The following is a 25,525-nucleotide window of genomic DNA, read 5'->3' on the forward strand; positions in this document are numbered from 1 at the left end:
ACTACGCCAGCGAGGCGCTTCCGATAGATGGCGACTCCGTAACTCCTCGCCGCCAAATACCTGCTGCATTCGCGATCACTGGGAAAGGAAGCGAAGGAGACCCAGGGGACGTGCGCGGTATCCAAGGCGGCTGTACTGGTGCTGAAACCCGGAAATTGATATGCTCGCCTTCCTCGACTACACCCGGGGGGGCGGGGGGGTGACAGATGACCTATGGGCCCCGGGTGCCCGATGACCTAGCTACGCCACTGCATATATTGCTTTTAAATTTGGGCCAATGAAGTCAGCCAAACCGTAATAAGTGAAGCCGCAAGAACGTATGAAGCCGCAAGCCCGAAGATCGGGCAAGTGACCATCATTCCCATTCTTGTCTGAACGATCGCAGCGCCAGAGTATACCCTCTATATTGTAAGAAACGCTATGTACGCAAGCACGGCTTCCCGTCCTTGGGATACCGCTGTTCATCATTCTGGGCAAACTGTGGCCGTGTTCCTTTTCTTGTTCCTTCTTATGTACCGGGTGTTTCAGCAAACACTTTCAAAATTTATTAAAGGTTGCTTGTGGCAGATATACCAATTCTAGTTCATCAGCTAGTCTACTCGAAGAGGCGGACATTACTAAAAAAAAATTGAAATGGATAATGGACTAATTGTCCAAATTTCACTAATTAAGTTTTTAACCAATTACTTTATGGCCCATATTGCAATTTAGAAAGTCTAGCCGTGGAGTTTGCAAGGCGGATCCACTTGGAACGTATTCTCAGGACGACACCAGTTTCGAGATATTAATTCCCCGAACTTTGCGGAGAAATGCATTGGCGTTCCAGTTACTCTTGTGCTTCAATGCATAAAATGAAGTTTTATTAAGAATGTAAATGGAACGCCAAAGCATTTCTCCGCAAACTTCGGAAATTGAAAACTTCGGAAATTGAAAACTTCGGAAACAGAAACCGCTACTTAATTCCGAAGTCAATAAAATTGTTAATCTATAACGCCCTCTTCGCTTCCTATCTAAACTATTGTCATTTGGTCTGGGGGACTACAACACAATCGAATTTCTCGCGGTTATTAGTAATGCAAAAAAGAATTTTGAGAATAGTTTAGAATGTGCCACTCCGGTATTCTATGCATTTCAATTTTTTCTGCAAGTAATCTCCGCCGCTTCGAGTAGACCAGCTCATGAACTAGAATTGTGCCTATATGCCACAGGCAACCTTTAAAATTTTTTGAAAATGTTCGCTGAACCACCCTGTATATACTTGCATCCACGTCAGCAATATTGCTACGGAACAATATATGCGATCACGAAAAGGCGAGCAGTGTGAAGACGACGACGACGATTAGAAGCTAGCGTGGGCTGCTGCCTCTTGGCCAAGCGCAGCGTATCTTCTTGTAAATATACTTGTACATAGCTTTTCGTCTGCGTCTTCCTACGTAACATATCTGGTGGAGGTGCGGGGTATCAGTTGGAGGTATTTGCTTTTTCCTGTAAACTCGCTTTCATTCTGCGTATATATCACCACAGCAGCATAGGCAAGCAAAATTGTGAACAGATTGCGATACTATTGTGCGATAGCGCGTATCTGGTTCATCGTGACGCTATCAGGGGGAAGCCGCTCACGCACCAGCGCAGCGACGGAGCCTCGCTTTTCCCTCACTTATCTCGCCTTAGCTCGAGTGTCAGCCGCTATAGCGCAGCATCTCACCAAACAGGCGCAGTCTCCCGTCAGCTGCAGAAAACAGCCATGGGTGAGCTCCGTCGCACTTCCGGGCGACCACGCATGATTTTTTCCTAGCCGTTTGGGCTGCTCGCGTGTTCATGCCGGTGGAAAAAAAAGGAATCTTTTTTTGCTATTGTTGCTGGTGCCATTCTTCGTAATTGTTCGATTCAATGACAACTCTGCCACTTCCTGGTCGTCCGAATTGCATAACTTTTTTTATGGATTTTTATTTGTTTGTAAACGTTCATTTAGTGTACCGTTTTCACTATGTAGGTTCCTTCTATTGTGTTCTTTACCTTCTATTGCTTAAAATGGCTGGTTGTCGCTTGCATTGAATGAAAAGAAGGGGAAGTAAACAGGCCCCAATTTTTGTTAGCCGCAACCATGGATATGAAGCCAACAGATAATGAAGCCAAGGAAAGCACAGAGGAAGTCACTTGTAATATTCTTGTTAGCTTGAACTGTAGAAGTGATAAGGTAAAGGGAAACGAAAGTGTTAAAAAAAAAAAAAGTTGCCGTGTATCTATATGTGTATCTATGCTATTTGTATATTGTTTTGCTTCCTATACATAATCTTGTTATTGGTTCAATCCAATAGTCCAATTCAATAGTCATACTGGAGAAGGTTGATACATTTACTTCGGGGGGCATTATAACATTTACGAGAAGTATATAGGATGTCTGTGTCGAGTTATTACGGCATGTTAAACACTGCTAATGAACAAGAACAAAAGAATACGCTTTAACTTTTGCAAGCAGAGGATGGCAGAGAACGAACTCAGGGTGTGAATAAAATAATGAAATTGCGGGCGTAAAATGGAGTGAGGAGATGGAAGACAGGTGTAGTTGGAAACCATGCACTAGAAGTAGTAGAAATAAAAATGTTTTATTGCTAGCGTGAGGTAGTCCAGTAGAAATGGTCGGACCCTCAGACCAGGGCACCGCTGGCCTCCGCTGTCCGCCTGACCTGGTGTATTAGGGTCAACTGGCCCTCCACTTCCGGGCTAGACAAGGGTGCCTCCCACTTCTCCGTTGCTTTGATGTGTGTTGTAAGTTCCCGCATGGTGCGTACATCTGCCGGGAGTTTAGTGCATCCGAATGGGATGTTTGATCACATAAATCATAAAATTTTACTTGACAAATTAGGTCACTATGGCATTCGTGGGCTTCCCCTGATGATTCTGAAAAGTTATCTTTCGGAAAGACGTCAGTTTGTGTCAATGAATGAAATGGTATCTGACAGAAAGCAAATAATCTCAGGAGTACCGCAGGGTAGCATTCTCGGGCCTTTGGTCTTTAATTTATATATAAATGGCATAGTTCATATATCTTCAGAAGGTAAATTTATAATTTATGCTGACGACACTAACATATTTGTTTCGTCTTCATCAGATGCCGAACTTTTTCATAAACGTAATGCCATTTTAGAGGAATTAAGCACGTGGGCAGATATTAACCAATTAAAGATAAATACAAAGAAAACAAAGGCTGTGATGTTTCATTCTATAGGCAGGAAGGTTTCAGTAGTACGTAACCTATTTTATCGCTGCTCAGAGATAAAGCTAGTTAGGTCTATTAAAGTACTTGGTGTGCATTTTTCAGAATCACTGCACTGGGATGAGCATATCAATGCGATATTACAAAAGTTAGGCGCAATAACGGGAATTCTGAACAGAAACCGCTACTTAATTCCGAAGTCAATAAAATTGTTAATCTATAACGCCCTCTTCGCTTCCTATCTAAACTATTGTCATTTGGTCTGGGGGACCACAACACAATTGAATTTCTCGCGGCTATTAGTAATACAAAAAAGAACTTTGAGAATAATTGAGAATGTGCCACTCCGGCATTCTACTGTGGAGCTCTTTAAAAAATTTCAAATAGTTACAGTACAAGACGCATATGAGCATAAATTGTTGCGTGAATATCGCCTTAACTATGACTGTCATAATTCTATCTTCATGCGTTTGGTAAATCTCCATTTGAAGGAAGCATCATATGCCACTAGAACAACAGAAATATGGAATGTTCCATATTGTCACACTGGCTATGGTCGGCAAATGCTTCAAAACAAACTTCCACGTCTACTAAATGAGTTTAATAAAAAACAAATCGATATTCGCGAAGCAAAATTATCTGACTTGTACACATTCTTTCTAGCCTAATATTGACCTCTAGAGCTGTTTACGATTGGTATTTAATTATATTGTTTCAATGTCACTATTACTAAGCGTACGTTGTTATGAAATGTGCTGTCATTCGATGCTGAGGTGAAGTTAAGTATGTTAACGCATGATGCCCTACGCAGGACAGTAACTAATGTGTTTAATTTTATGGTTTTGTCAAGGTTTATGGCAATGTTGTGCAAGTGTACGACCATGTGAACAGGACGTGTGTGCCTCTGCTGTTGTCTTTGCCAGCGTGGGGGCGAAGGACTCTCTCAAGCCATCCTTGAATGGCTTTTCCCTTCCCCTCCCATCACATGTATATGTGATAAACCAATAAAGAATCAATCAATCAATCAATCAATCAATCAATCAAGTTGGATGAGTGTAGGGCTCTCTCCACACCAGTGGCATCCCGACTGTGGCTATCTGGCTGGGAACGTGGCGTTCATACTGCTGAGATGTGGAAACAATCTTTCTCGATCGTTTCAATCTATCTCCAGTCGTGTGCGTCTCTCCCATTCAGATCTTTGTGAGGGGGCGCATAGGTTTTTCGAGTGATTCTTTGATGAGCAAGAATTTCACGCGGTCGTCCTATTATGATTTGCGGTTGGACCTCCAGAGGCACTGTGAGAGCCCGCCCTATCGTCCGCTTAGCTCGGGCTATAAAGTTAGCTCTCTCGTTACCTTCCAGGTCCTCGTGACCGGGGCATCACTACACGACCGTGTAGTGGTGGTTCATTTGATTTGGGGGGAGGTATAGGCTGCACACCTCTCTTGAATCTGAGAGAATAACTGTGTTCTTCTGCTCTCTCTCTCTCCCTTGCGAATTGCCATCGCTTTCGCGAAGGTTTCCGCGACGATGCAGCTTATAGCGCCTAGGGATGCCTGTACGAGTGTCCGTCCGTCCGGCCCTTTACGTGGTGACCACCACAAAACACGTTAAAATTAAATTATGGGGTTTTACGTGCCAAAACCACTTTCTGATTATGAGGCACGCCGTAGTGGAGGACTCCGGAAATTTCGACCGCCTGGGGTTCTTTAACGTGCACCTAAATCTAAGTACACGGGTGTTTTCGCATTTCGCCCCCATCGAAATGCGGCCGCCGTGGCCGGGATTCGATCCCGCGACCTCGTGCTCAGCAGCCCAACACCATAGCCACTGAGCAACCACGGCGGGTACAAAACACGTTCGCGAGTCTCGTTCGTGGAATTCTGACCCCATGTATCATCCTAAGGAATGACTGAGGCGACAGCAGGGTGTGCAGAACAAGAAGAACGCTCGATTAATGCATGTGCTGTACTTTTATCTTCCGTAAACGCACACTGTGCATGTCCATATCATCTGTAGACGAGGCGCACGTGCCCGATACAGACGTGATGTAGGCTGGTGATAATAATGTCCCACCAACTATAGCTTGCCAACACATTCTTGGCAAGTTATATAACACAATTATTAAATCTTGGGGCTTTCAGATAACGCGATAATCTTTTGCTGGAATTAATATAATTAGAGCAACGGTGGATATGACGAAATGTACAATCAACGTCAATACGCCATTTAAATAAAAAAAAGTTTAGTGATTGATTTTAGTTTCTTTAGCGCACATGTTCCAATTGGAGCTAGTCAATGCTGGCGGCGTGCTGGATAGTAGGAATTCTGACTATAGCGCCACTTTAGATTAGTAGTCCCGAAAATTCAGCTGCAGAATACAAATTGTTAGTAGAATACTGATTCACTTCGTCGCAAGTTTGGAGGTGGTCATGTCGAAATTAAGGCTTTTCTCGGAATTCGTACCTAGTGGATGTAGTTTGAGCACATTCAGGCTTGACAGACTGAATTATGCCTGTCGAATTCCGTACCTAATATAGTTATTAAAATTATAATTTGGGCGAACCAGTTCAGGACTGACTTTAACGGCCAATTCTAGTGCACCTCTTGTTATCCGCCAGTGGCTATATATTTAGCTAGCGAAAATGACAAATTCTGAGTCGAATCGGTTGTTCGTAATACTTCGAGACAATTAAGTGTCGTTGAAGCAACCGATATGCAGCAAGACAGGCGAGAAGATTTTGCTTTACAATAGTGCGAGTGCATTAACAACGACTTACCTGATGGAAATAAAGCCGGTGGTGCCTATCTCCGTCCTGCTTTTTCTTTTCTTTTTTCTTCATTTTTGTTTTCTTTTTGTGTTACACCGGTCGTCGTTTTTGCGATTAAAGGTTGTGATGACCTCAAGAATCCTGGTACATACCCACTTTCAGGAATCGACCAAGAATTGGGCGGCGTGACTAAAGAAAATTTGATGAGTCTTAAAGCTTAAATCGAATGTCTGCGAAATATTTAAAGGAGGAACAAAATTATGAAATTGAGGCCAATCAGACTGGCATGAGCATAAGAAGAGAAATATCACAAGGAAATAGACAGAGGGCGAGAAAAAAAAACATAATTAGGCAGGCAGACGGCGGGCCTCAATAATAAAGTTTTCTATCGCTCTGTTAACATTCCTCTGACGGCGACCAAGAACGGAGGCAATAAGCGATTAAAAATGTGCATTCATGAAATAATTATACCCCCGACACATAAGGCGGAGAAACTTCAATCATACTTCTTTGGTTGCTCTTGTCTTAAAGGCGACCTTCTTGGAGCAGGCTTCGTCTTAGCAGGCGCGGACAAGGCCTTCTAACCGGGACGTACAGGGCGTCACGCGTATGTTCTGAATAAGTTACTTAGCTCGGCACCCGCGCTCCATCTACTGCAGTACGTCTTTCACATTTTCTTCGCTGATGCGAAGGATACGAACTGGGTGTTTCTGCAATTGCGGCCCAGGATCAACTTCAGGCCCATTTTCAAACAAGGTAGAAAACTGCGAGGTTCACGAGGATGTCCAATTTTACACAGTTTGAACCATCGATATTAGATAAGTTAGTTCGCTCTGTGCGTACTAGTGTACTCTTGACGAGTTGTTTCCATTGCTTGTGTACTTCATTGTCCCAAAAACAAATACGGTCTTGTTCAACACTCTGGTCATTATAACGGAACAAACACAACGCGCATTCTTCCCGCTCGTACTGAAGGCTCCATCTCGCTCGACGCTAGAGGCCTCTGTAATGTGGATCATCGCGAAGCTTCGTGGCTGTGCCGCTTTAGATCTTTGTCGGGATGCTGTACTTTTGGTCCTCGGGAGCCTATACATGCAAGGCTTACATGTAGACTCTTTATTTCGTCTTAGTGAAAAGCCTCGTAAATTAACGTGTCATAGTTTCATCGGGTTGTAAAGCTCCGGAATGATACACCAGTCGTCACGGCGGTCGTAATGTGTCCAACCAGAATGTTCTGATTAAGCGGCATACCTATTCGGTTGAAATGCTGGCTCCATCGACAATCATTGTGAGAAGTAAAAAAATAAAGGAAACAGCCCTTTTTGTCGTAACTACTTCAGTCACGAATCATGATGCACTGAAATGAATAATGATTTCAGTGAAAAAATTTGGGGCAGTGGAAAGCGATAGCATTGCAAGATCCCTGACTGCTTGTCACGCTTCTCGGTAACCGGAGCTTTCTTGTGGATGCGCGGAGGCGAGCACCATCTGGATAGTGTTGTTGCAAGGAACCGAGCAGGTCGCGCCGCCCAATGAATGGTAGAAACGCTGGAAAAGGGGTTTGTGTTTGAGTTATGGCGTAACAATTATTTTTACTGGTATATTCGAATTACAATTCGACGCTAGCATATCTGTAGGTTGTTTTTAGGTCGTACTTTACGATTTTTCTGACGCATTTTACTCCGAGGAATTCATCTATTTCAGTAACGCCTCTGCGCCATGCGGAGGGCCTTCGTGCGGTTCGGAGTGATCTTTCGCGAAATGACGTCCGATGCCTGATTTTTTGCGACACGTGGCCCTTAACGCTGTAGCGTTAATAATGAAGGTGATATGACATTCCTTTAGGTGTTTTCTAGGGAGTCATCGTAATTGCAGAGTAAATAAATTATCATGTAGTTAGTATTTAATCATTTCGCTTTCTTTAAATACAATGTTTGTATCATTTGCTCAAACGACATGCTGGAGTGAATTGACGTGGAATGGAAAATACCCTACCTCCGCAACTGCTGACGAAGTGCAGCGCGCCCAACATCCAAATATGGTGGCGTCAGGCCACGTCTAATACCTGTGACCACGTCACCCGTATTGTTCGCCGCGAGCTCGAGGCCGCCTGTTCGCCAGCTTCCTCCGCGACGCCTCCCGATCCGCCAGCAACCACAATTGCGATGATTCAGGCCGTAGTCAGACAGGAATTTGAGAACATGGGTCTAAACTCCGTGTGCTCAACGTCTCAACCCAGCGTTCCCCAGTTCTCTACTAGCCCTCCTCGTCCCCGACAGTTCTTTTCTGCCATATCTCGCCGCAACCAGTTCGAATGGCGTACCCCTAATGACAGGCCGATCTGCTTCCACTGCTGTCGCATCGGCCACGTCGCTCGTCACTGCCGCAACCGATGGCCACCACATCCTCGGACATACGCCGCCACTTATTCCCGCACCTTTGGGCCTTCTGTTTCCTATGCCACCCGCCATGAACGCACTGCCGCTGATGTCCCTGCTCCGTACCTTCGCTACAGCCGCTCGCCCTCACCTCGACGCCATCAGCCTCGCTCGCCCCAACCCCGCCGCTTCTCTTCGCCGCCTATCGCCTCCCGGACCCAGCCAGAAAACTAGGCACTGCAGCTACTGGAGGTGAAGCTCCGCTGTCGACCCTGCCCTCAAATGCTCTATTCACGTTACCTACGAACCAAAACATTCTTGACGTTGACGGGCCGGCTATCCTGTCCCTGCACTCATCGATACAGGCGCACATCTTTCTATTATGAGTGCTGCCTTCCGACGACGACTCAAAAAGCTCCTCACCCCAGCGTCGGTGCGCGTCGTCCGCCTTGCGGATGGCGGTACTGTGCCTATCGTCGGCATGTGGACGGCACGTGTCAGCATCGCCGGTCCTCTTCACCGTTATTGCTCACACTCCTGTCCTCTTCACCGTGATTGCTCATTGCCCCCACGACCTAATTCTAGGCCTCAACTTGCTCTCAGCGCATTGTGCCTTTATTGACTGCTCTGCCAGTGCCCTTCGCCTTGAGTTGCCGATTCTTGCAGAACCTTCTGACGCACCCCAGTGCCGCTTACGCCCCACCGGCTTTTTTCGCCTGCCGCCAAAGTCAATAGCCTGTTGTCTTTCCTACCAGTTCCTCATGGCGAGTACCTCGTCACTCCTCTGCCCGACATTCCAATACATTGTGATGTTACCGTGCCTCACACTATACTTACTATTACTGCGAACCGCACTCGCATACCTATTTTTAACTTTGGATTGGCAAAGGAAATTCTACCGCAAGGTATTTCCTTGCGGTAGAATTGCCTTGCCAACGTTGATTGTCTCGGTGACCATCATGTGGCAGCGTTATCAACTGATGGTTCTTGCGGGCTTCGCAGGCTTCCTCGCGCCAGCCTCGAGCGCCGATCCCAACATAAAGAAAATGGTTGCGACGGACCTGTCCTCTGCGCAGGCTGAAGACCTTTGCCAAGTATTATCGTCCCACCGAGATATTTTCGACTTCGACGATCGCCCTTTAGGCCGGACGCTCGCGGTCAAGCATCGGTTTCTTACTGGCGATGCTACGCCTATTCACCGATGACCGTTTCTGCGTCGGAACGCCAAGTAATTCAAAGTGAAGTGAACAAAATGCAAGATAAAAACATCATTGAGCCTTCTTCGAGTCCCTGGGCGTCACTTGTGGTGATGGTTAAGAAGGACGGCACATGGCGCTTCTGTGATGACTACCGTCATCTGACCAACATTACTAAGAAGGATGTCTACCCGCTCCCACGTCTAGACGATGCCCTTGACTGCCTCCACGGTTCCAGCTATTTCTCTTCTATTGATCTTCGTTCAGGATACTAGCAGATTGCTGTTAACGATATGGACAGAGAAAAAATCGCGTTCATCACACCTGATGGCCTATACCAATTTAAAGTAATGCGGTTTGGATGATGCAACGCCCCTGCCACCTTTGAGCGTATGGTGGACTCCTTGCTTCAAGATTTCAAATGGTCCACATGCCTCTGCTACCTCGACAACGTCATCGTCTTCTCGCCAACGTTCGACACTCACCTTGTGCGTCTAACAACTATACTTGATGTATTTCGAAAGGCGAAGCTGCAACTTAACTCGTCCAAATGTCATTTTGGCCACCGTCAAATTACTCTTCTGAACCATCTCGTTGACGCTTCCGGAGTACAGCCTGATCCCGACAGAACTCGCGCTGTCCGATACTTTCCGGTTCCGAAGACAGCCGCAGACGTCCGAAGTTTTGTAGGATTATATGCTCGTACTTTCGTCGTTTTGTTCCAGATTTTGCGACAATTGCTAGACCCCTCACTAATCTTTTGAATAAAGGCGTACAATTCTCGTGGGGCACTTCAGAAGCCGCCGCCTTCTCTCGTCTCGTCAGTCTTTTAACCTCACCACCCATTCTAGCCTACTTCGACCCTGATGCCCCTACAGAATTGCGTACAAATGCTAGCGGTCATGGCGTAGGTGCCGTCTTAGCCCAGCGTCAGCGTGGCCAGGATCGCGTTATTGTTTATGCGAGCCGCCTCCTAGCACCATCGGAGCGCAACTATTCCATTACGGAACGAGAATGCCTTGCTGTTGTCTGGGCGGTTGCGAAGTTCCATCCTTACCTTCACGGTCGCCCTTTTTCCGTAGTCACTGACCATCATGCTCTCTGGTGGCTCTCATCGCTAAAAGATCGCTTGGTTGATGAGCTTTGAGGGTACAAAAATGTTCATATTACGTGGTCTACAAGTCTGTCCGCCTGCACCAAGACGCTGACAGCTTGTCGCGTTACCCTGCTGACGGCCCTGAGTCCTCCCATATTACCAGTGCTGCTTGCGTATTCTCTGTATCACAGCTCCTTCATTTCGCCGACGAACAATGTCGTGACGCCTACATCAGAGCACTCATCGACCGTTTTGAACACTCTCCGGCCGATGCCACTCTACGCCTCTTCGTCCTCCGCGATGCTGCTCTGTACCGTAGTAACCTTCATCCGGACGGCTCTGAGTTCCCTACTTGTCATACCTAAACACCTCCGCTCAACCGTTCTAGAAGAGCTTCACGACGCACCAACGGCAGGACACCTCGGCGTATCTCGAACCTATGACCGTGTACGTCGCCGTTTTTTCTGGCCGGGCCTTGCCCGTTCCGTACGACGTTACGTCGCCGCTTGTGAACTTTGCCAACGACGCAAGAAGGTTAGGTTGCAAGAAGGTTGAGGGTTAGGAGCTCCAACTTTTCCGGGGCGTATGAGAGACCGCAGCGGTGTAGATAACACTCGGTCCTGTCGATATGACTTCCCAGCTCCCCTCTGGTTACCTGTAGCCGCTAGACATCCCTGCCGAGCCCTTCCATCGTGTTGGCTTAGACCTTGTCGGCCCATTTCCGAAATCTACATCAGGAAACAAGTGGGTTGCAGTCGCGGCTGACTACTCGACCCGCTACGGCGTAACCCGCGCCCTTCCGACCAGTTGCGGAACTGATGTCGCGGACTTCCTTCTACATGATATAATTTTGATGCATGGTGCTCCGCGTTAATTGCTAACAGACCGTGGCCGTACGTTTTTGGCCAAAGTCATTGACGACATCATGCGGGCCTGCTCCATACAGCATAAATTTACCACCTCCTACCGCCCTCAAACGAACGGCCTCACTGAGCGTTTGAACCGCACGCTTACCGACATGCTATCGAAATACGTTTCAGACGAGCACCGTGACTGGGACCTGGCTCTATCTTACATTACCTTTGCGTACAACTCTTCCCGCCTCGAAACTGCTGGCTTTTCCCCGTTTTACCTCTTGTATGGCCGACAACCGACGCTACTGCTAGACACTGTGCTTACGTCCACCACAGCTTTAACTAGCGCTTATGCCCGTGATGCAATCGCCCGTGCTGACCATGCTCGTCAACTTGCGCGCGTTCGTCTACAAGTGTCTCAAGACAAACAGAAGCAACGCTGCGACCTCCGTCACCGTGATGTCCATTTTGTGCCCGGCACCCTCGAGTTGCTTTGGTCACCATCGCGTAAAGTTGGCATTTGTGAGAAACTGCTTTCTTGTTATACAGGCCCATATCGCGTGCTCCGCCAAGTGACCGATGTCACCTATGGAATTGTTCTAGCCACGCCCACTGCGTCCTCCGCTGTGACAACCAGTGACATTGTCCACGTCGCCCGACTCAAGCCCTACAACTCTCCACGCGCCTTGGATATTTAACAGCACAGTGACGGCGCTTTTGCCGCCGGGGGGTAGTATTACGATATTATCGGGAGGTACTCAACAGAAGAGTCGCCGCGAGAACAACGACGAAGTGGGTCGGTGCCCTTGGCGCGAGCGAATGTCGGCCTGGCGCTCTGGCTCCAGTCCAGTTTAAATAGCCTGTAAATAGCCTCTTCGCCTCCTCCGTCTGTGTATTTCTACACGTAACAATATAGTGCATTTAGTAAACGCTGAACCACATGCACGTGATTTTTCGAGCGACGGTGACAACTGACAACGTTGAGCGACAGGTTCTGCCGCTGCGGTTGGCGAGCCGCCAGCGTTGTCGCCTCGCCGTTTTCTTTCTTTTTTTTTTTTTCTGGCTTGCCAGAAAATTTTTCTTGTCACCCGGAAGACAGCACGAAGGCTGCTTTCGGTTGCCGCGTTAATTGCGCACCAACATGGTAGCAGCCAGTTCATCCTCTTCGACAGCTTCGGCGTGAATTCCTTCTTGCTAATTGTACGCGCCACCGTGACAGGAAGAAAGGTTCAAATTAGCCTTCGTTTCGTTTGATCTCTTGCTGAGGTCGAAGTATTGACGACGTCTTTTCAATTAGGTCAACTGTTTTGACACTGTTAGGCTTAAGCCGCCACCGAGAGCCGCGAAAGAGTTTTGATTTCTACTTCCCAGATGGGAGGGGAGGGGGTGGGGCAGGGGACACAGCCTTTAATGCTAGCAACATGTAACATTTTTACTGTAGATGACGGCATACTAAAGGTATAACGATACTTTGGTTAAAACGCAGGCTTTGCGCACGTTTGCGATCACTTTACGGGCGTATACAATACTGTATTTATTCGGACAATAAATTAAATTCATCGAAATTTTTTTCGCGTAGTCACATCCATGTAGTTCTATGTAGTTCTCCCACAGCACGACGCGACAGCGCGACAAGGTCCGCCTGTCGTGACGCTTGAAAATCACATGCATATTTTTCTCTCCAAATGATCAAGAGGAAAGGTCAAACACATTCTAAATACACTGGACACGATACTCTGTCATGCGCACTAAACAAAATAGAAGCTGTCGTTCAAAAACTCGGGTTGCAAACCGTTGCATGGTTCCGTGCAGTTGTCATCATCTTTGTCACCCAGACGCAAGCTACACTGGCGGTATTGTTCTTCTGAACACCTCGCCACGGCTGTCACCTTCTAGCTGAGCTTGCTCAGAAGGCAGCGGTGAAGGTGCCAAGGGCTCGAGGAAGCAAGAAGCGAATGAAAAATTAATTGCCTTTTCAAGAAGCCGTCGCCGACCTTCGCGTCCGACCGTGCCGTACGTACTGGCGACTTGGATGGCGGTAGCTAACGGTGAATCTTCCGACGCAGCGCTTTCTTCGTGTGTCTCCGTTGTCCCGCGTAGCAGTTAGCCGCTGCAGCTGGTGCCAACGCCTTGATGACTTGATGACGACTTGGTGCTGCTTGCGTGCGGAGTCGTAGAATCTCCGATGCTTTTCCAAGGATGTTCCGTTGTCGAGAAGAGGTGGCAGAGCATCGCGGCTGGAAAGGCTATAGTTATTAGCTGAGCCCGTTCTCGCGCGCCTCTTCAGCGTGGTCGAACAACGATGGGGCCGTTCCATGCTGGTTCCTGGTTCCGAGCGTCCTTGGTGATGCCTTCGAGCCGTCATTCCTACCGTCGCCTTCACGAGTGCCGAAGCATCCGTGTTGAAGCGCGCATCTTTCACGTCGACAACCGCCCGACCGACCGTCTCGCAAGCGCTGCGTCGTCCATGACCGGTGGGCTTTCTGAAGTTGGTCTCCCTGCCCTTCGAAGCCGTGGCGATAAGTGTCTCTGGTGTCTCGCATAGCTGTTCGCCACTGCACCTGCTGCTTACGCCGTGATGACGACTTGGTGCTGCTTGCGTGCGGAGTCGTAGAATCTCCGGTGCTCTTCCAGGAATGTTCCGTTGTCGCCAAGAGGTGGGAGAGCATCGCGGCTGCAGAGGCTGGTTGTTAGCTGATCCTGTTCTCGCGCGCCTCTTCAGCGTGGTCGAACAACGATGGGGCCGTTCCATGCTGGTTCCTGGTTCCGAGCGTCCTTGGTGATGCCTTCGAGCCGTCATTCCTACCGTCGCCTTCACGAGTGCCGAAGCATCCGTGTTGAAGCGCGCATCTTTCACGTCGACAACCGCCCGCCCGACCGTCTCGCAAGCGCTGCGTCGTCCATGACCGGTGGGCTTTCTGAAGTTAGTCTCCCTGCCCTTCGAAGCCGTGGCGATAAGTGTCTCCGGTGTCTCGCGTAGCTGTTCGCCACTGAACCTGCTACTTACGCCGTGATGACGACTTGGTGCTGCTTGCGTGCGGAGTCGTAGAATCTCCGGTGCTCTTCCAGGAATGTTCCGTTGTCGCCAAGAGGTGGGAGAGCATCGCGGCTGCAGAGGCTGGTTGTTAGCTGATCTTGTTCTCGCGCGCCTCTTCAGCGTGGTCGAACGACGTTGGGGCCGGTCCACGCTGGCAGCTGGTTTCGAGCGTCCTTGGTGACGCTCTCTAGCGGTTATTCCTGTCGTCGCTTTCACGAGTGCCCAAGCACTAGTTTTTAAGGGCGCAACTTTCACGTCCAGCACCACCCGCGCGACCAACGCGCCAGCGCCGCGTCGTCCATGACCGCTAGGCTTTCTTAAGCTCGTCTCTTTGCACTTCGAAGCAGTGGTAGCAGGTGTCTTTGGTGTCTCGCCCATCGTGTAATGATCCAGTGGTTTAACTGAGCTGGACCCCTGTATTTCGAGGTGCGCTATCTTGGCTTGGGCGGTTCCTTGCCGCCAACGTCTTCGGTGGACGAATCGCCTGTTATCACGAATTTTCTCTTGCGGTTGTCTCCAGGAACGACCTTCTGGACAGCGGAGATTGTCGTCTTCGTCGTCTTGTAAGCGGCCCCTCGACCCCTCTTTTCCTCGCCTTTGGTGAAACAATCGCAGATTTGTCGTCCGTCCTTCGTGGTGACGCAGCGTCGTCTGATGGCCGGGTCTTTGTCCTAGGTGGTCTTCCTGGCAGTGTGTTGGACCGTCCTGATCGAGAAATGTTCCCTAATAGGCCAGAGGCGGGAGAGCGTCGTGACTGCTACGGCTGGTCGGTGGGAACGGCGGCCTGCCTGCTCGTTCGCTTCCGCGCGCTACGGGTGCATGCGCTGCCGGTCGGTTCCCCCTTTTCTTTTTCTACGATGGGCGCAGAACACCAAGATTATTCATTAGGCAACTGCGTTTCTACAAAACTACGCGGGGACAGCGCGACAGCTTTATTCAATTTACGAGCGGCTCAATAATAATAATGAGGAGCTGACAAGAACTAATAACGAGCTTTATGGTCACATCAGTGACGAAGCGTTTGAGGCGGAGTATAAGCAACTGTGAGAGAGTACAAGGAGAAGGCGATCCACATCTAGCTTAATCCAGTTCTAGAGCAAACGCAACTCTCCGAAAACATTTTGTCGCGTATGTATGTTCGCGGCACGCTGCCATGCGTTCGGGGCGTCGCTGTCAGCGTGAACAGAAAGGGCAAAAGCATTTTGGCTGTACTGATCCAAGATGAGGCCACACTTACTGAAAGATAAAGTCACAATTTGGTGCGAAAGCTTGCGAAGCACGATAGCGAGGAGGAAAAAAGTTTATTTGTAGAAATGAGCTGACGATAGAATCGTCCGAGGTGGGCGGCGTCCCTGTCCAGGGTGCCGTCGGCCTGAGCCGATAGCTTGGCCCTGTTCACCAGACTATGCTGGTCTTCAGCGGATCTGGCTTGTCAGCGGGGCCTCCCACTGCAGAACGGTTGGTCCGGTGATGTATGGTGGCGATGGGTTGTGCCCACACTCCCATACCATATGGTAGAGGGCATTCGGCGCAGAGAAGATGGCGCACTTGTAAGCGTAGCTCGTAGGATACATGGCTTGCAGCAGGGATGCGTGCGGGAATGTGCCGGTCTGTTTTTTTCCGGGAAATCACCGCGTCTTCACGGGTCAATTTGGGATGCAGGAGTGGGCAGGTCCTCCTAGCCAGCCTCTAGTGGCTAAGGATGTTGTTGTAGCTTTTCGGCATGCCATTGTGTGGGTGAACCGGGGCTCGTGAACCCGGTGGTATAGCCTGGAGAATGTGATCTCGGGAACCGGCGTGAGCCGCTAGGCTACCCGCCAGGGACTCGTGAGCCGGGGCCAAGGCAATGTATAGTTCTTGAAAGTTATGCAGTTTCTCGAGAAGGCTCAGGACTTGTACGGAAATGCGGCCCTTTTGGAAATTTCTGCATGCTGTTTGTGAGGCCGTGATGACTGTGATGTGATCTTCCTCTCGCTTGCCCGTCGTTGCCTCCAAAGCTATCGCCGTTTCTTCCGCGGAGTCGATGTCTGGACTGTTCACCGAGGCCGCTACTACCTGTTCTCCCTGGCCATTGATCACGCTAACATCGTGGGCCACTCTGTTCTTGTACTTTGCAGTGTCGGTGTATCTGACTTCTCTTCTTGGTCCTTCGTAGGCCTAACGTAGAGCTTGTACTCTCGTTTTCCTCCTTTATGTGTTGTATTCCAGGGGCATTTTTCTCGGGATGCTGGGCACCGTGATCTTCTCCGTTAGAGGTAGAGGGGCCCGCTATTTTCTGGATTCACACTCGACTGGGTAGCCAAGTCTTCTCGGCGTGTCCCTGCCAGTGCTGACGAGCTTCAGTCGCTCTGTTTGACTCGTCTTGTGGTCCTCTACCAGTTGATCCCAAGTATTGTGAATGTCCGGGCTGAGTAAGTTCTCCGTCGACGTCGTCGGGGGAAACCCCAGTGACAGCTTGTAGGTCTTTCGTATGAGAGTATTCAGTTTGTCCCTCTCGCTGTTTTTGTAAATGACACTGCTGATTATGAGGGCTTGTATTAACTTGATCGTCTCCTGCTCCTTCAGGCCGTGCTTTCTGTCACTCACTGTGGTGCGCGACTTGGGTAATTGTTTCTTGGAGCTTTTTATCGTTGGCTAGACTGGCATCGTCCTTCTGGAAAGTAAGGTGCAGGATACGGAGTACGCCCACCTTGGATATGTGAACTCCGTGCAGGGCTAATGTTGGGTTCGGTGCCTCCTGGGGAGGCAGCCCTGTCGTCATCTTTTTTGAGGGTTAGGAGCTCCAACTTTTCCGGGGCGTATGAGAGACCGCAGCGGTGTAGATAACACTCGGTCCTGTCGATATGACTTCCTGCAAGGCGTCTTGTTTTTCGCCCGCCGACCCTGTGGACGTCCACAAGTTCAGGTTGTCCGCGTATGTTGCGTGACGGACACCCCGGATGTTCTGCAAGAGGTTCGGCAGTTGCCTCATCGCTATATTGAACAGCAACGGGGAGATCACTGACCCCTGGAGGGTTCCTTTCTGCGGTATTTGGATATTGTCGGCCCTGAGGTTCCCCAGGCCTATGGTCGCCGTTCGATCAGTCAGGAAGTCCCGGATGTAGCTGTGCGTCCGCCGTTCGCGGTTAGTATGTTCTAAGCTGTTGACCACTGCTTTGTTGGAGGCGTTGTCGAATACCCCCTTCATGTCGAGTGCCAGGATGGCACTCTTGTTGCATGTTCTGACGCCGTTGATAACTTCCTCTTTCGGCTGAAGTAGAATGTCCTGGGTGGAGAGGTTAGGCCAACCAAACATAGTTTTCGGCTGGGGCTCGCCTTCTTCCAAGTAGGGCGACAGTCGATTGTGGGCCATGTGCTCGAATGTTTCCCCGCGCACGACGTGAGGGAGATCCGGTGCAAGTTCTATACCTTGATGGGCTTGTCAAGTTTCGGCTTCATCGTTACGTCCGCGTGCTTCCAGGAAGCCGGTATACTGCCGGTCTTCCACCTTTCATTGATCTAATTTAGAAATCTCTCCGTTGCCCCATCTTCCAGATTAAGGAGAATCTCGTTGTAAATTTTGTGCTGTCTGGGCGTTGTAGTTCTCGTAAGGTTTTTTAAGGCTGGGCCACCATCTCCGACTTGGTGAAATGTTGGTCTAGATATAGGTTTGGTTCTCCCTCATACTCCGGGTGGATTACGGGCTGCACCTTCCGTTGTTGCTCGTCTTGGAGCTATTTGTCGTTGAGGCTTCGAACAGTTCTTCCTCGGTGCCCTAGAAGTTGTGTATAAGTCTGTGTATGTGTTGCCCAGTGGCTGTTTTTATTCCGTCTTGGCCAGGAGGGTCTTTAAAACATCCCAGGTCTTTCGGTTGCGTAGTGTTCCCTGTAAATTGGTCGCAAACTTTATTCCAGTTCTAGCGTCCGAGTTTTTTAGCCTACTCCGCCACCTGTCGCGAGACTGCGGCAAAGCGGATCTTGAGTTTGTGGTTTCTCTTCTGCTTCTTCCATCTCTTCAAAAGTCGTCGTTCAAAAGTAGGTGTAAGTCGACTTCAGTATTGTGCGCAGTGAGTTGGACAGTCTTTGTGTACTTGGTAACCAAGTCCATCGCGTTCTTGGTCCACTCCTCGATGTCCTCGAGGTTACTGGGGTGTTCATCTTTGCGGAAATCTAGCCAGTCCGTAATTTTAGCCTGACATACTGTCACGAAGATTTTATGATGCGTGATTTCGGTCTGCATCATGCGATCGTCGTTGCCCAGAATCTCGTCCAGTCTCGACCAGTGGACCTGCCTTAGGCTATCGCAGAAGATCTCGTCTGGGCTTGTGTCTGTTGAGACGCTGTTTTCTGATTCTAGTTGGTATTTGAGCATCGATCCACCACGTCAGCTGGTTGTGTTGTGTCGCCTTGTGCACGTTCATACCCTTCTTGTATTGCTCGGTATCCCCAAGCCACGTGTAGAGCGTTCTTCACCCACCACGAGGAGATTTTGACCCTTGGTGACTTTCTTCACTTTTCTCAGGAACTTGTCCAAGTCCTTGAGGGTATCGCGCGGTGGAGTGTATACATGCAAGATGTAGAGGCTCTGTCGAGTTTTCTTGTGAGGAACCAGCTCGATCAGAGTGTGTTCGATTCTGTGATTGATGTGGTGTTGCTGCGCCGTGTGATGTTTCTTGATCAGGACGGCCATGCGGGTCCTTACCTGAGCAATGAGCATTTCGTAGCCGCGCATCTTTATAACATGTTTCTGTAATGCGACGACGTCCAGTTGGTGTAGAGTGCATAGGTGAAGTAGATTTTGCCATTTCCAATTTATTGCGCTGCAATTCTATTGCCAGATTTTGAGGGTTTGGGTTGCTTCTTTCTTCTGTGCTATCTTACTCGCCATCTTGGCTTCCCAGAGTCTCGTTCATCTGGGCTTCTCTGATAGGATATTCTGGCTTCTTTCTTGCCGGTTGCTCTATCCTTTTCTAGAACAAATATACATTGGCTGAGCTCGTTGTCCATCTGAGTGATCTCTGGGCGGAGCGTTTGTACGGCTGCTTGAGCGGTGACTGCGGCAAATGTGCTTGGTATCGATGGTCTGAGCCAATTCGGCCCGGAACTCATTTCTCTGTTCAGCCTCGTCTTTGGCTCGGACCCCCTTGTACATCTTGTACTCTATTCCCGATTGTAGGGAAATGGGTCGGTTTTTTACTTGGGGCTGGTTAGCCCAGCTGATCTTTTGTGTTCTTGTTGTTGCTTAAGCTGCAAGTTGCCGTTTTTGCACTCGTTGATCATTCTCTTAGTTGCAGACCTCGACCTGATATAAGCTGGGCTGGATAGTCTGCCGGTTTCATTTGTTTCATATTGCGAGGTCCTTGGCCTTGTCTCCCTCGTTATAGATGGCTGCCTGCGTGTTGATTTTCTTCTTCCCCTTACGTACAGGAGTGGTGGTCTTGGCTTGAGTCTTTGCTCGCACTCCTTGCTTGCCGTCTCCATTCGTAGTGTGCTTGTGGCTTCAGCACATCGCACCGGTTGCAGATATTTCTGTTTGGGTTGGGGGATACGTCCTGCCATTGGCCCATTTCTGAGCAGGCCTTGCAGTATTGTACCGATCTGCGGTATTGGCGGCATCATGTGTACGAGCTGGCCACTTTCACATAGAAAGGGATGTGTGGACCTTCGAAGGTGATCGCTACTGAGGTGAATTTTCCATTGTTTGCTATCTATTGATAGCGATAGCAAATTGTTAAACACCTATACGAAGTAAGGTTAGCTTTATAAGCTGCATAAACTGCTGTAAACATTCGCTTACTGACTAAATTAGTAAGCACGTTGTCACGCGTGCACAGACAAACACAAACAAATCTCAATCACCGCAGACCCTGGCTGTCAAAACGTTGACGTGGTGAATAGCGGCAGCAGTGGCGAGGGAACTCCCCTTCATGCTGCCTTTCGCTTCAACGCGAACTATGTGCGCGAGAACAGAGCATACACGAATCCGTCAGCTATCCCAGGTCGGCTAGCCTTCGAGTCCACCGCAGATTGCCTCCGAAATAAGAGGCGCACGCGGCCGGGCTCAGTGCCGCAGATGCGCACTAACTCTCCCCCCCCCCCCCCCCCCCGTTTCCCCACGCTCGCACAATTCTCCGTTCCTCCCCTTGCGCGCGTGAGGAGACAGCCCCCCCTTCCTCCTTTCTGAGCGCGAGAAAACACCGTGCATCAAGCCACCATCTTTCTCGGCTCACACTCTCAAGCTTTCACTCGTTCCTGCAGCATACTGCGCGCGGCCGCGATGCTATCGTACTTGGGCTTTATACGGAACATCGCAGCGACGACGATGACTTGAATTATGGGGTTTTACGTGCCAAAACCACTTTCTGATTATGAGGTACGCCGTAGTGCAGGTCTCCAGAAATTTCGACCACCTGGGGTTCTTTAACGTGCACCTAAATCTAAATACACGGGTGTTTTCGCATTGCGCCCCCATCGAAATGCGGCCGCCGTAGCCGGGATTCGATCCCGCGACCTCGTGCTCAGCAGCCTAACACCATAGCCACTGAGCAACCACGGCGGGTCACGACGATGACGATGGCGGCGGAAATTTTCCTGGAGTGTCCAATAAAACACGCTTGTAATGCCTCGTACGATGCTTGCGAGTATTTGGGCGGCAATTGGGCGATAATTTGAATTTCTGTTCATCTGTTAGTTTTTAACATTTTAACACGCTGACATTGAAGGCAGGTTCGTGTCCAGTGCCGGATACCTATACTGATGCTAGGCCAAAGGAAGCGAGTTCTGACTAGCTTCTGGGTCGCACGAATTCCGGGGTGGCTCATGTTCTGCAGTTGATCAAAAATTGCGCGATGAAAAGCCAAAGCCACGAAGGGTCGAGGAACACCAGTGGATGTCTCGCACGTTATCAACGAGACAGAAAACGGAAAGGGGCACTCATTGAAGGATAGGGACGCGGATGAGAAACGAAGGCGGTGCAGCTCAGGGTCGTTGCGCTGGGCGTTTGCTAGCTCCTCCTTGTATACTGGTGGCTGGACCGCCAGGGCATCGACGCGGGAGAGTGCATCAACGGCATCATTTTCCGGTCCATGCATGTGGCGGAGGTCCACTGTGAACTCGGAGATAAAACACAGTTGGCGGACCTCCTGTGCAGTGTAGTTGCTGGGATTCCGATGCAAGGCAAACGTCAGGGGCTTATGGTCTGTGACGACGTGAAAGTCCCAGCCCTCCAGAAAGCGGCGAAAATGCCTAATGGCGAGGTACACCGCAATGAGTTCTCGACCAAATGCGCTGTATTTAGCTTCAGGGGGCTTCAGTTTTTGCGAGAGAAAACAAAGAGGCTGCCAACGAGATACGTGTTGCTCGAGAACTGCGCCGACTGCCATGCTCGATGCATTGGTGGTGGGACGAATTGTGGTATCAGGAACGGGATGTATAGGCACGGTGGCCTCTGCCAGTGCCTTCTTGGCAGTAGCGAAGGCAGATGCAGCTTCCTCAGTCCATTCAAGTGACCCAGCCGGATCTTTCCTGATAGCCAGTAGGTCGGTCTGAGGCTTCAGGAAATTGGCACACTTTGGAAGAAAGCGGCGATGAAAGTTCAGTAGGCCCAGGAATTCTCTGAGTCTTTTTACTGAAGTCGGGGGTGGAAAGTCTTGAATTGTATTCGCTTTGCTGGCGAGAGGCCGGATACCTTGTGGGGTGACAAGGTGTCCTAAGAACTCGATGGTAGCGACGCCGAAGAACAGTAAAGAGACACTTGTTCGGATTAATGATGAGACCGTAATCATTAAGTCGTTGGAAAAGGGCGCGCATGTGTGCCTTATGCTCGGGGCCGGTTGAGCTTGCGACGAGATCATGAAGGTTGGCGAACACGAAGTCGAGGCCTCGCGTGACCTCGTTGATAGTGCGCTGAAAAATTTGTGCAGCGTTGCACAATCCAAAAGGCATTCTCACATACTCGAAGAGGCCGAAAGGGGGAGCAATGGCAGTCTTCGGAACGTCAGCGGGTTCCAGATAAATTTGATGATAAGCTTTCAATAAGTCGATTTTAGATAAGATCGTGCACCCAGCCAAATTCGATGTGAAGTCTTGTATGTGAGGAAGTGGATAGCGGTCTGGTAAGATGCGGGCGTTCAGAGTGCGGTAATCCCCACATGGTCTCATTGCTGTGCTAATTATCCTAGTCTGTATGGTCAGCGTTGCGAGACGGTATGCAGGGACCGGGTGGTGGTGGTGGTTGTGGTGATGATGAGCTCTTTATTTCGCCCAAGAAGAGGGGACCAGTCTGAGGAGCGGTTGTGCTAGCTTAGAGGAGGTCGGCAGGGATCCCTTGGGATGCTGCGGCCTCCACGGCGCGATGGATGAGCCGGTGTTGGTCTGCTGGCTCGGAGGCACGTAGAAGGGACTCCCACGACTCTAGGGTGTTTGCGTTGTCTGCGTTGTAATGCGTACTTGTCCACGTCATGTGTATGAGAGTGGCCGGAGCTGAGCAGTGTTTGCACCTAAGCGCTATCTGTTGCGGAGAGATTCTACTGTACAAGAGGAGGTGCGGAAGCTGCCTGTTTGTAGTTTGCGCCATTGGACGGCCTCTCGTCTTTTAGATCGCGGTGTGCGGGAGGATATACGCATTTCTGAGTTGGTAGTACTGAAGGATGTCCTTCAAGTGGGAAGTCGTGAGTAGAAAATCGTGTTAAATAATCGTGTCAGGGGAAGCGGGGCGGTGGGTCCTAGACTCGGCTCGGCAGCTAAGATCTCGGGCAAGTGTATGCACCTGGGCGTTTCCGCTGAGCGACTTGTGGGCTTGAGCCAAAAAAGTAAGCGGATGATGGAAGAAAGAGATGTAGAAAGTAGAAAGTGTGATGCCTGGCGAGAGATACGGCCGGCATCGTAGTTGCGGATAGTCACTGATGGCGACTTTGGTATTAGGATCAGTTAGCGCCAACGCAATGGCAACCTCCTCTGCTACAGTGGCTCTCTGCTTAGCGAATGCTGCAGTCGGTGTACCAGCTGCGGTGCGGGGCGAGGGCTACCGCCACCATCGCGGGCTTCGAGGAGTGGTAAGAGGCATCCGTATATGTGACATCCGGGCGTCCGCTGAAGCGTTTCTCGAATTGACGTGCACGGTCGGCCCGTCTTTCGGCATGGTGTTCCGGATGCATCCGTTTGGTAATGGGAAGAATGCGGAGATTTTGACGATATTCCGGTGTAAGGTCAATATAAATCGGGGCCGCCCTCGTTGGTGAGATCCCAACTTGCTGCAGTTCCGCTCGGCCAGCGTGTGAGTGAGAGCCACTCGTATTGGGCGGTGACGGTAGTTTCGATCAGTTCGCTCACCGTAAGCTTGTGAATAGCTTGGACATTGCAAGGCCCAGGTCCGTCTTACGTGCTTTGCGAAGTGACGCCTCTAGCCGTTCGATTTCGGAGCAGGTGAGACGTAGGTAAGGTGCAGAAGGTGATACGGGAGCAGATGAAGGCTTGAACGAGGCGCAAGAGGTTGCACTCTCGCATACCTCGGTGCTTGTTGGAGACTCACTTGAGTAGGTGTCCAATCTGTACCGCCGACTGGTCGATGCGTTGGAGCGACATATTGTTACTGGCGTTTGCCTGTAGGTGTAGGCCCAGAATACTGATGTGATCTTTACGAGGGATAGGGTTGCCTTGCACCTGGAGGTTGATCTCAGGAAGTACGTTTGGTGGGCATCGTCCTGGGGACGGGATGATGATATAGTCTGACTTACTCGCCGAGCAGCTGAGGCCAACTGTATCGAGATATCCTCCAACCCGATTGATGGCGGTCTGTAGAGTCTCTTAGATCTGGCCTTCACTGCCTTGTGTGATCCAAAGAGTGAGATAGTCAGCATAAAGACTGTGGCGTAGGTGGGGGATGTCAGCCAGAAGCTTGGGCAGGCCTAGCAGTGCAACGTTGAAGAGCAGCGGCAAGAGCATGGAGCCTTGCGGCGTGCCGCGGTTTCCAGGAGAGATAGTGGAGGGATGTCCCGTGCCGGCGCTGAGTTGTATTTTGCGGTCGGTGAGGAAGTCTCGGACGTACGCATACGTGCGATGTTCGACGCTGAGAGCCTGGAGTTGTTGAAGAATCGCTTCATGGAGGATGTTGTCGAAGGCCTTGGCAACATCAACGCCGACGATGACCTTCGTGTATAGTGTGCGACGCATGACGTCCTGGTGATGGAGAAGAAGCATAATGTCCGGGGCTGTTAAGTGAGGGCGGAAGCGGAACACCGTGTCTGGTAGGAGGTGGTTGTCTTCGAAGTAGCGAAGGAGTCTGGTCTGGATAACGTGTTCCATTAACTTCCCAATGCAGGACGTAATAGAGATGGGATGGAGGTTGACCAAGGTGGCCACTTTTTCCGGCTTGGAGGTGAAGACTAGCTTGGCGCACTTCTATTCCTGCGGGATGGTACCGCTGGCCCAACGCTCTTGAAGGTAGTCAGTGGGGGCGTGAATAGAGGCGCCGTCTATATTCCTAAGCATCGGGTTAGAAATGCGGTCGGAGGCGGTCGCCTAGTTGGTCTTGAGGCGATTTAGTTCTGCACGGAACACCGCTAAAGTGATAGAAGAGTCTAGACCAGGGTTGGCCAAGCCCTGATAGAGGGGGGGGGCGAGGCTGGTTGCCGGTTCTGGGCGTACGTAGGTGTCAGTGAGGTCTTATTTGAGCTCATCTGGCGTGCCAGGATACTGGTGGAAGATTCGCTCAAGCTTTTCGCGTGCTCGGAGCTTGCCTCCAGCCGGGTTCAGTAGATGTCCGAGAAGGTCCCACGTGTTACGAACGTTAGGAGTCTTGTTCATGTGGTCACAAATGTTGCGCCAGCTCTGGCAGGTTAGTTCGAGTGCATTGTTCTCGATGTTTGTGTTGGCGCGGGTCACTCTGCGCGGCTGTTGCTATATCGGTGCGAATGTTGAAATCGTCAGAGCTTGATAGTTAGACCACCTTATCAGTCGGCACTCTTATCTTTCTTACTTCGAGGCCTAAGCACTGCTTGC

The 25,525-nt window shown here is 50.0% G+C and overlaps 1 protein-coding gene and 1 pseudogene across 1 annotated transcript in view; one reads left to right on the plus strand and one right to left on the minus strand.

The window, feature by feature from the left end:
* Positions 1 to 1,643: 1,643 nt before the first annotated feature.
* LOC126547388 (alpha-L-fucosidase-like) overlaps positions 1,644 to 25,525 on the plus strand; it is a 53,976-nt gene continuing 30,094 nt past the window's right edge. Inside the window, exon 1 of the mRNA XM_050195375.3 lies at positions 1,644 to 1,748. Coding sequence (XP_050051332.1) covers positions 1,745 to 1,748 — 4 coding nt within the window. The 5' untranslated portion in view covers positions 1,644 to 1,744. The remainder of the gene's footprint in view (positions 1,749 to 25,525) is intronic.
* LOC129380828 (uncharacterized) lies at positions 22,830 to 24,829 on the minus strand (annotated as a pseudogene).

Source organism: Dermacentor andersoni, chromosome 1 (genome assembly GCF_023375885.2).
Source record: "Dermacentor andersoni chromosome 1, qqDerAnde1_hic_scaffold, whole genome shotgun sequence".
NCBI classification, from domain to species: Eukaryota; Metazoa; Arthropoda; class Arachnida; order Ixodida; family Ixodidae; genus Dermacentor; species Dermacentor andersoni.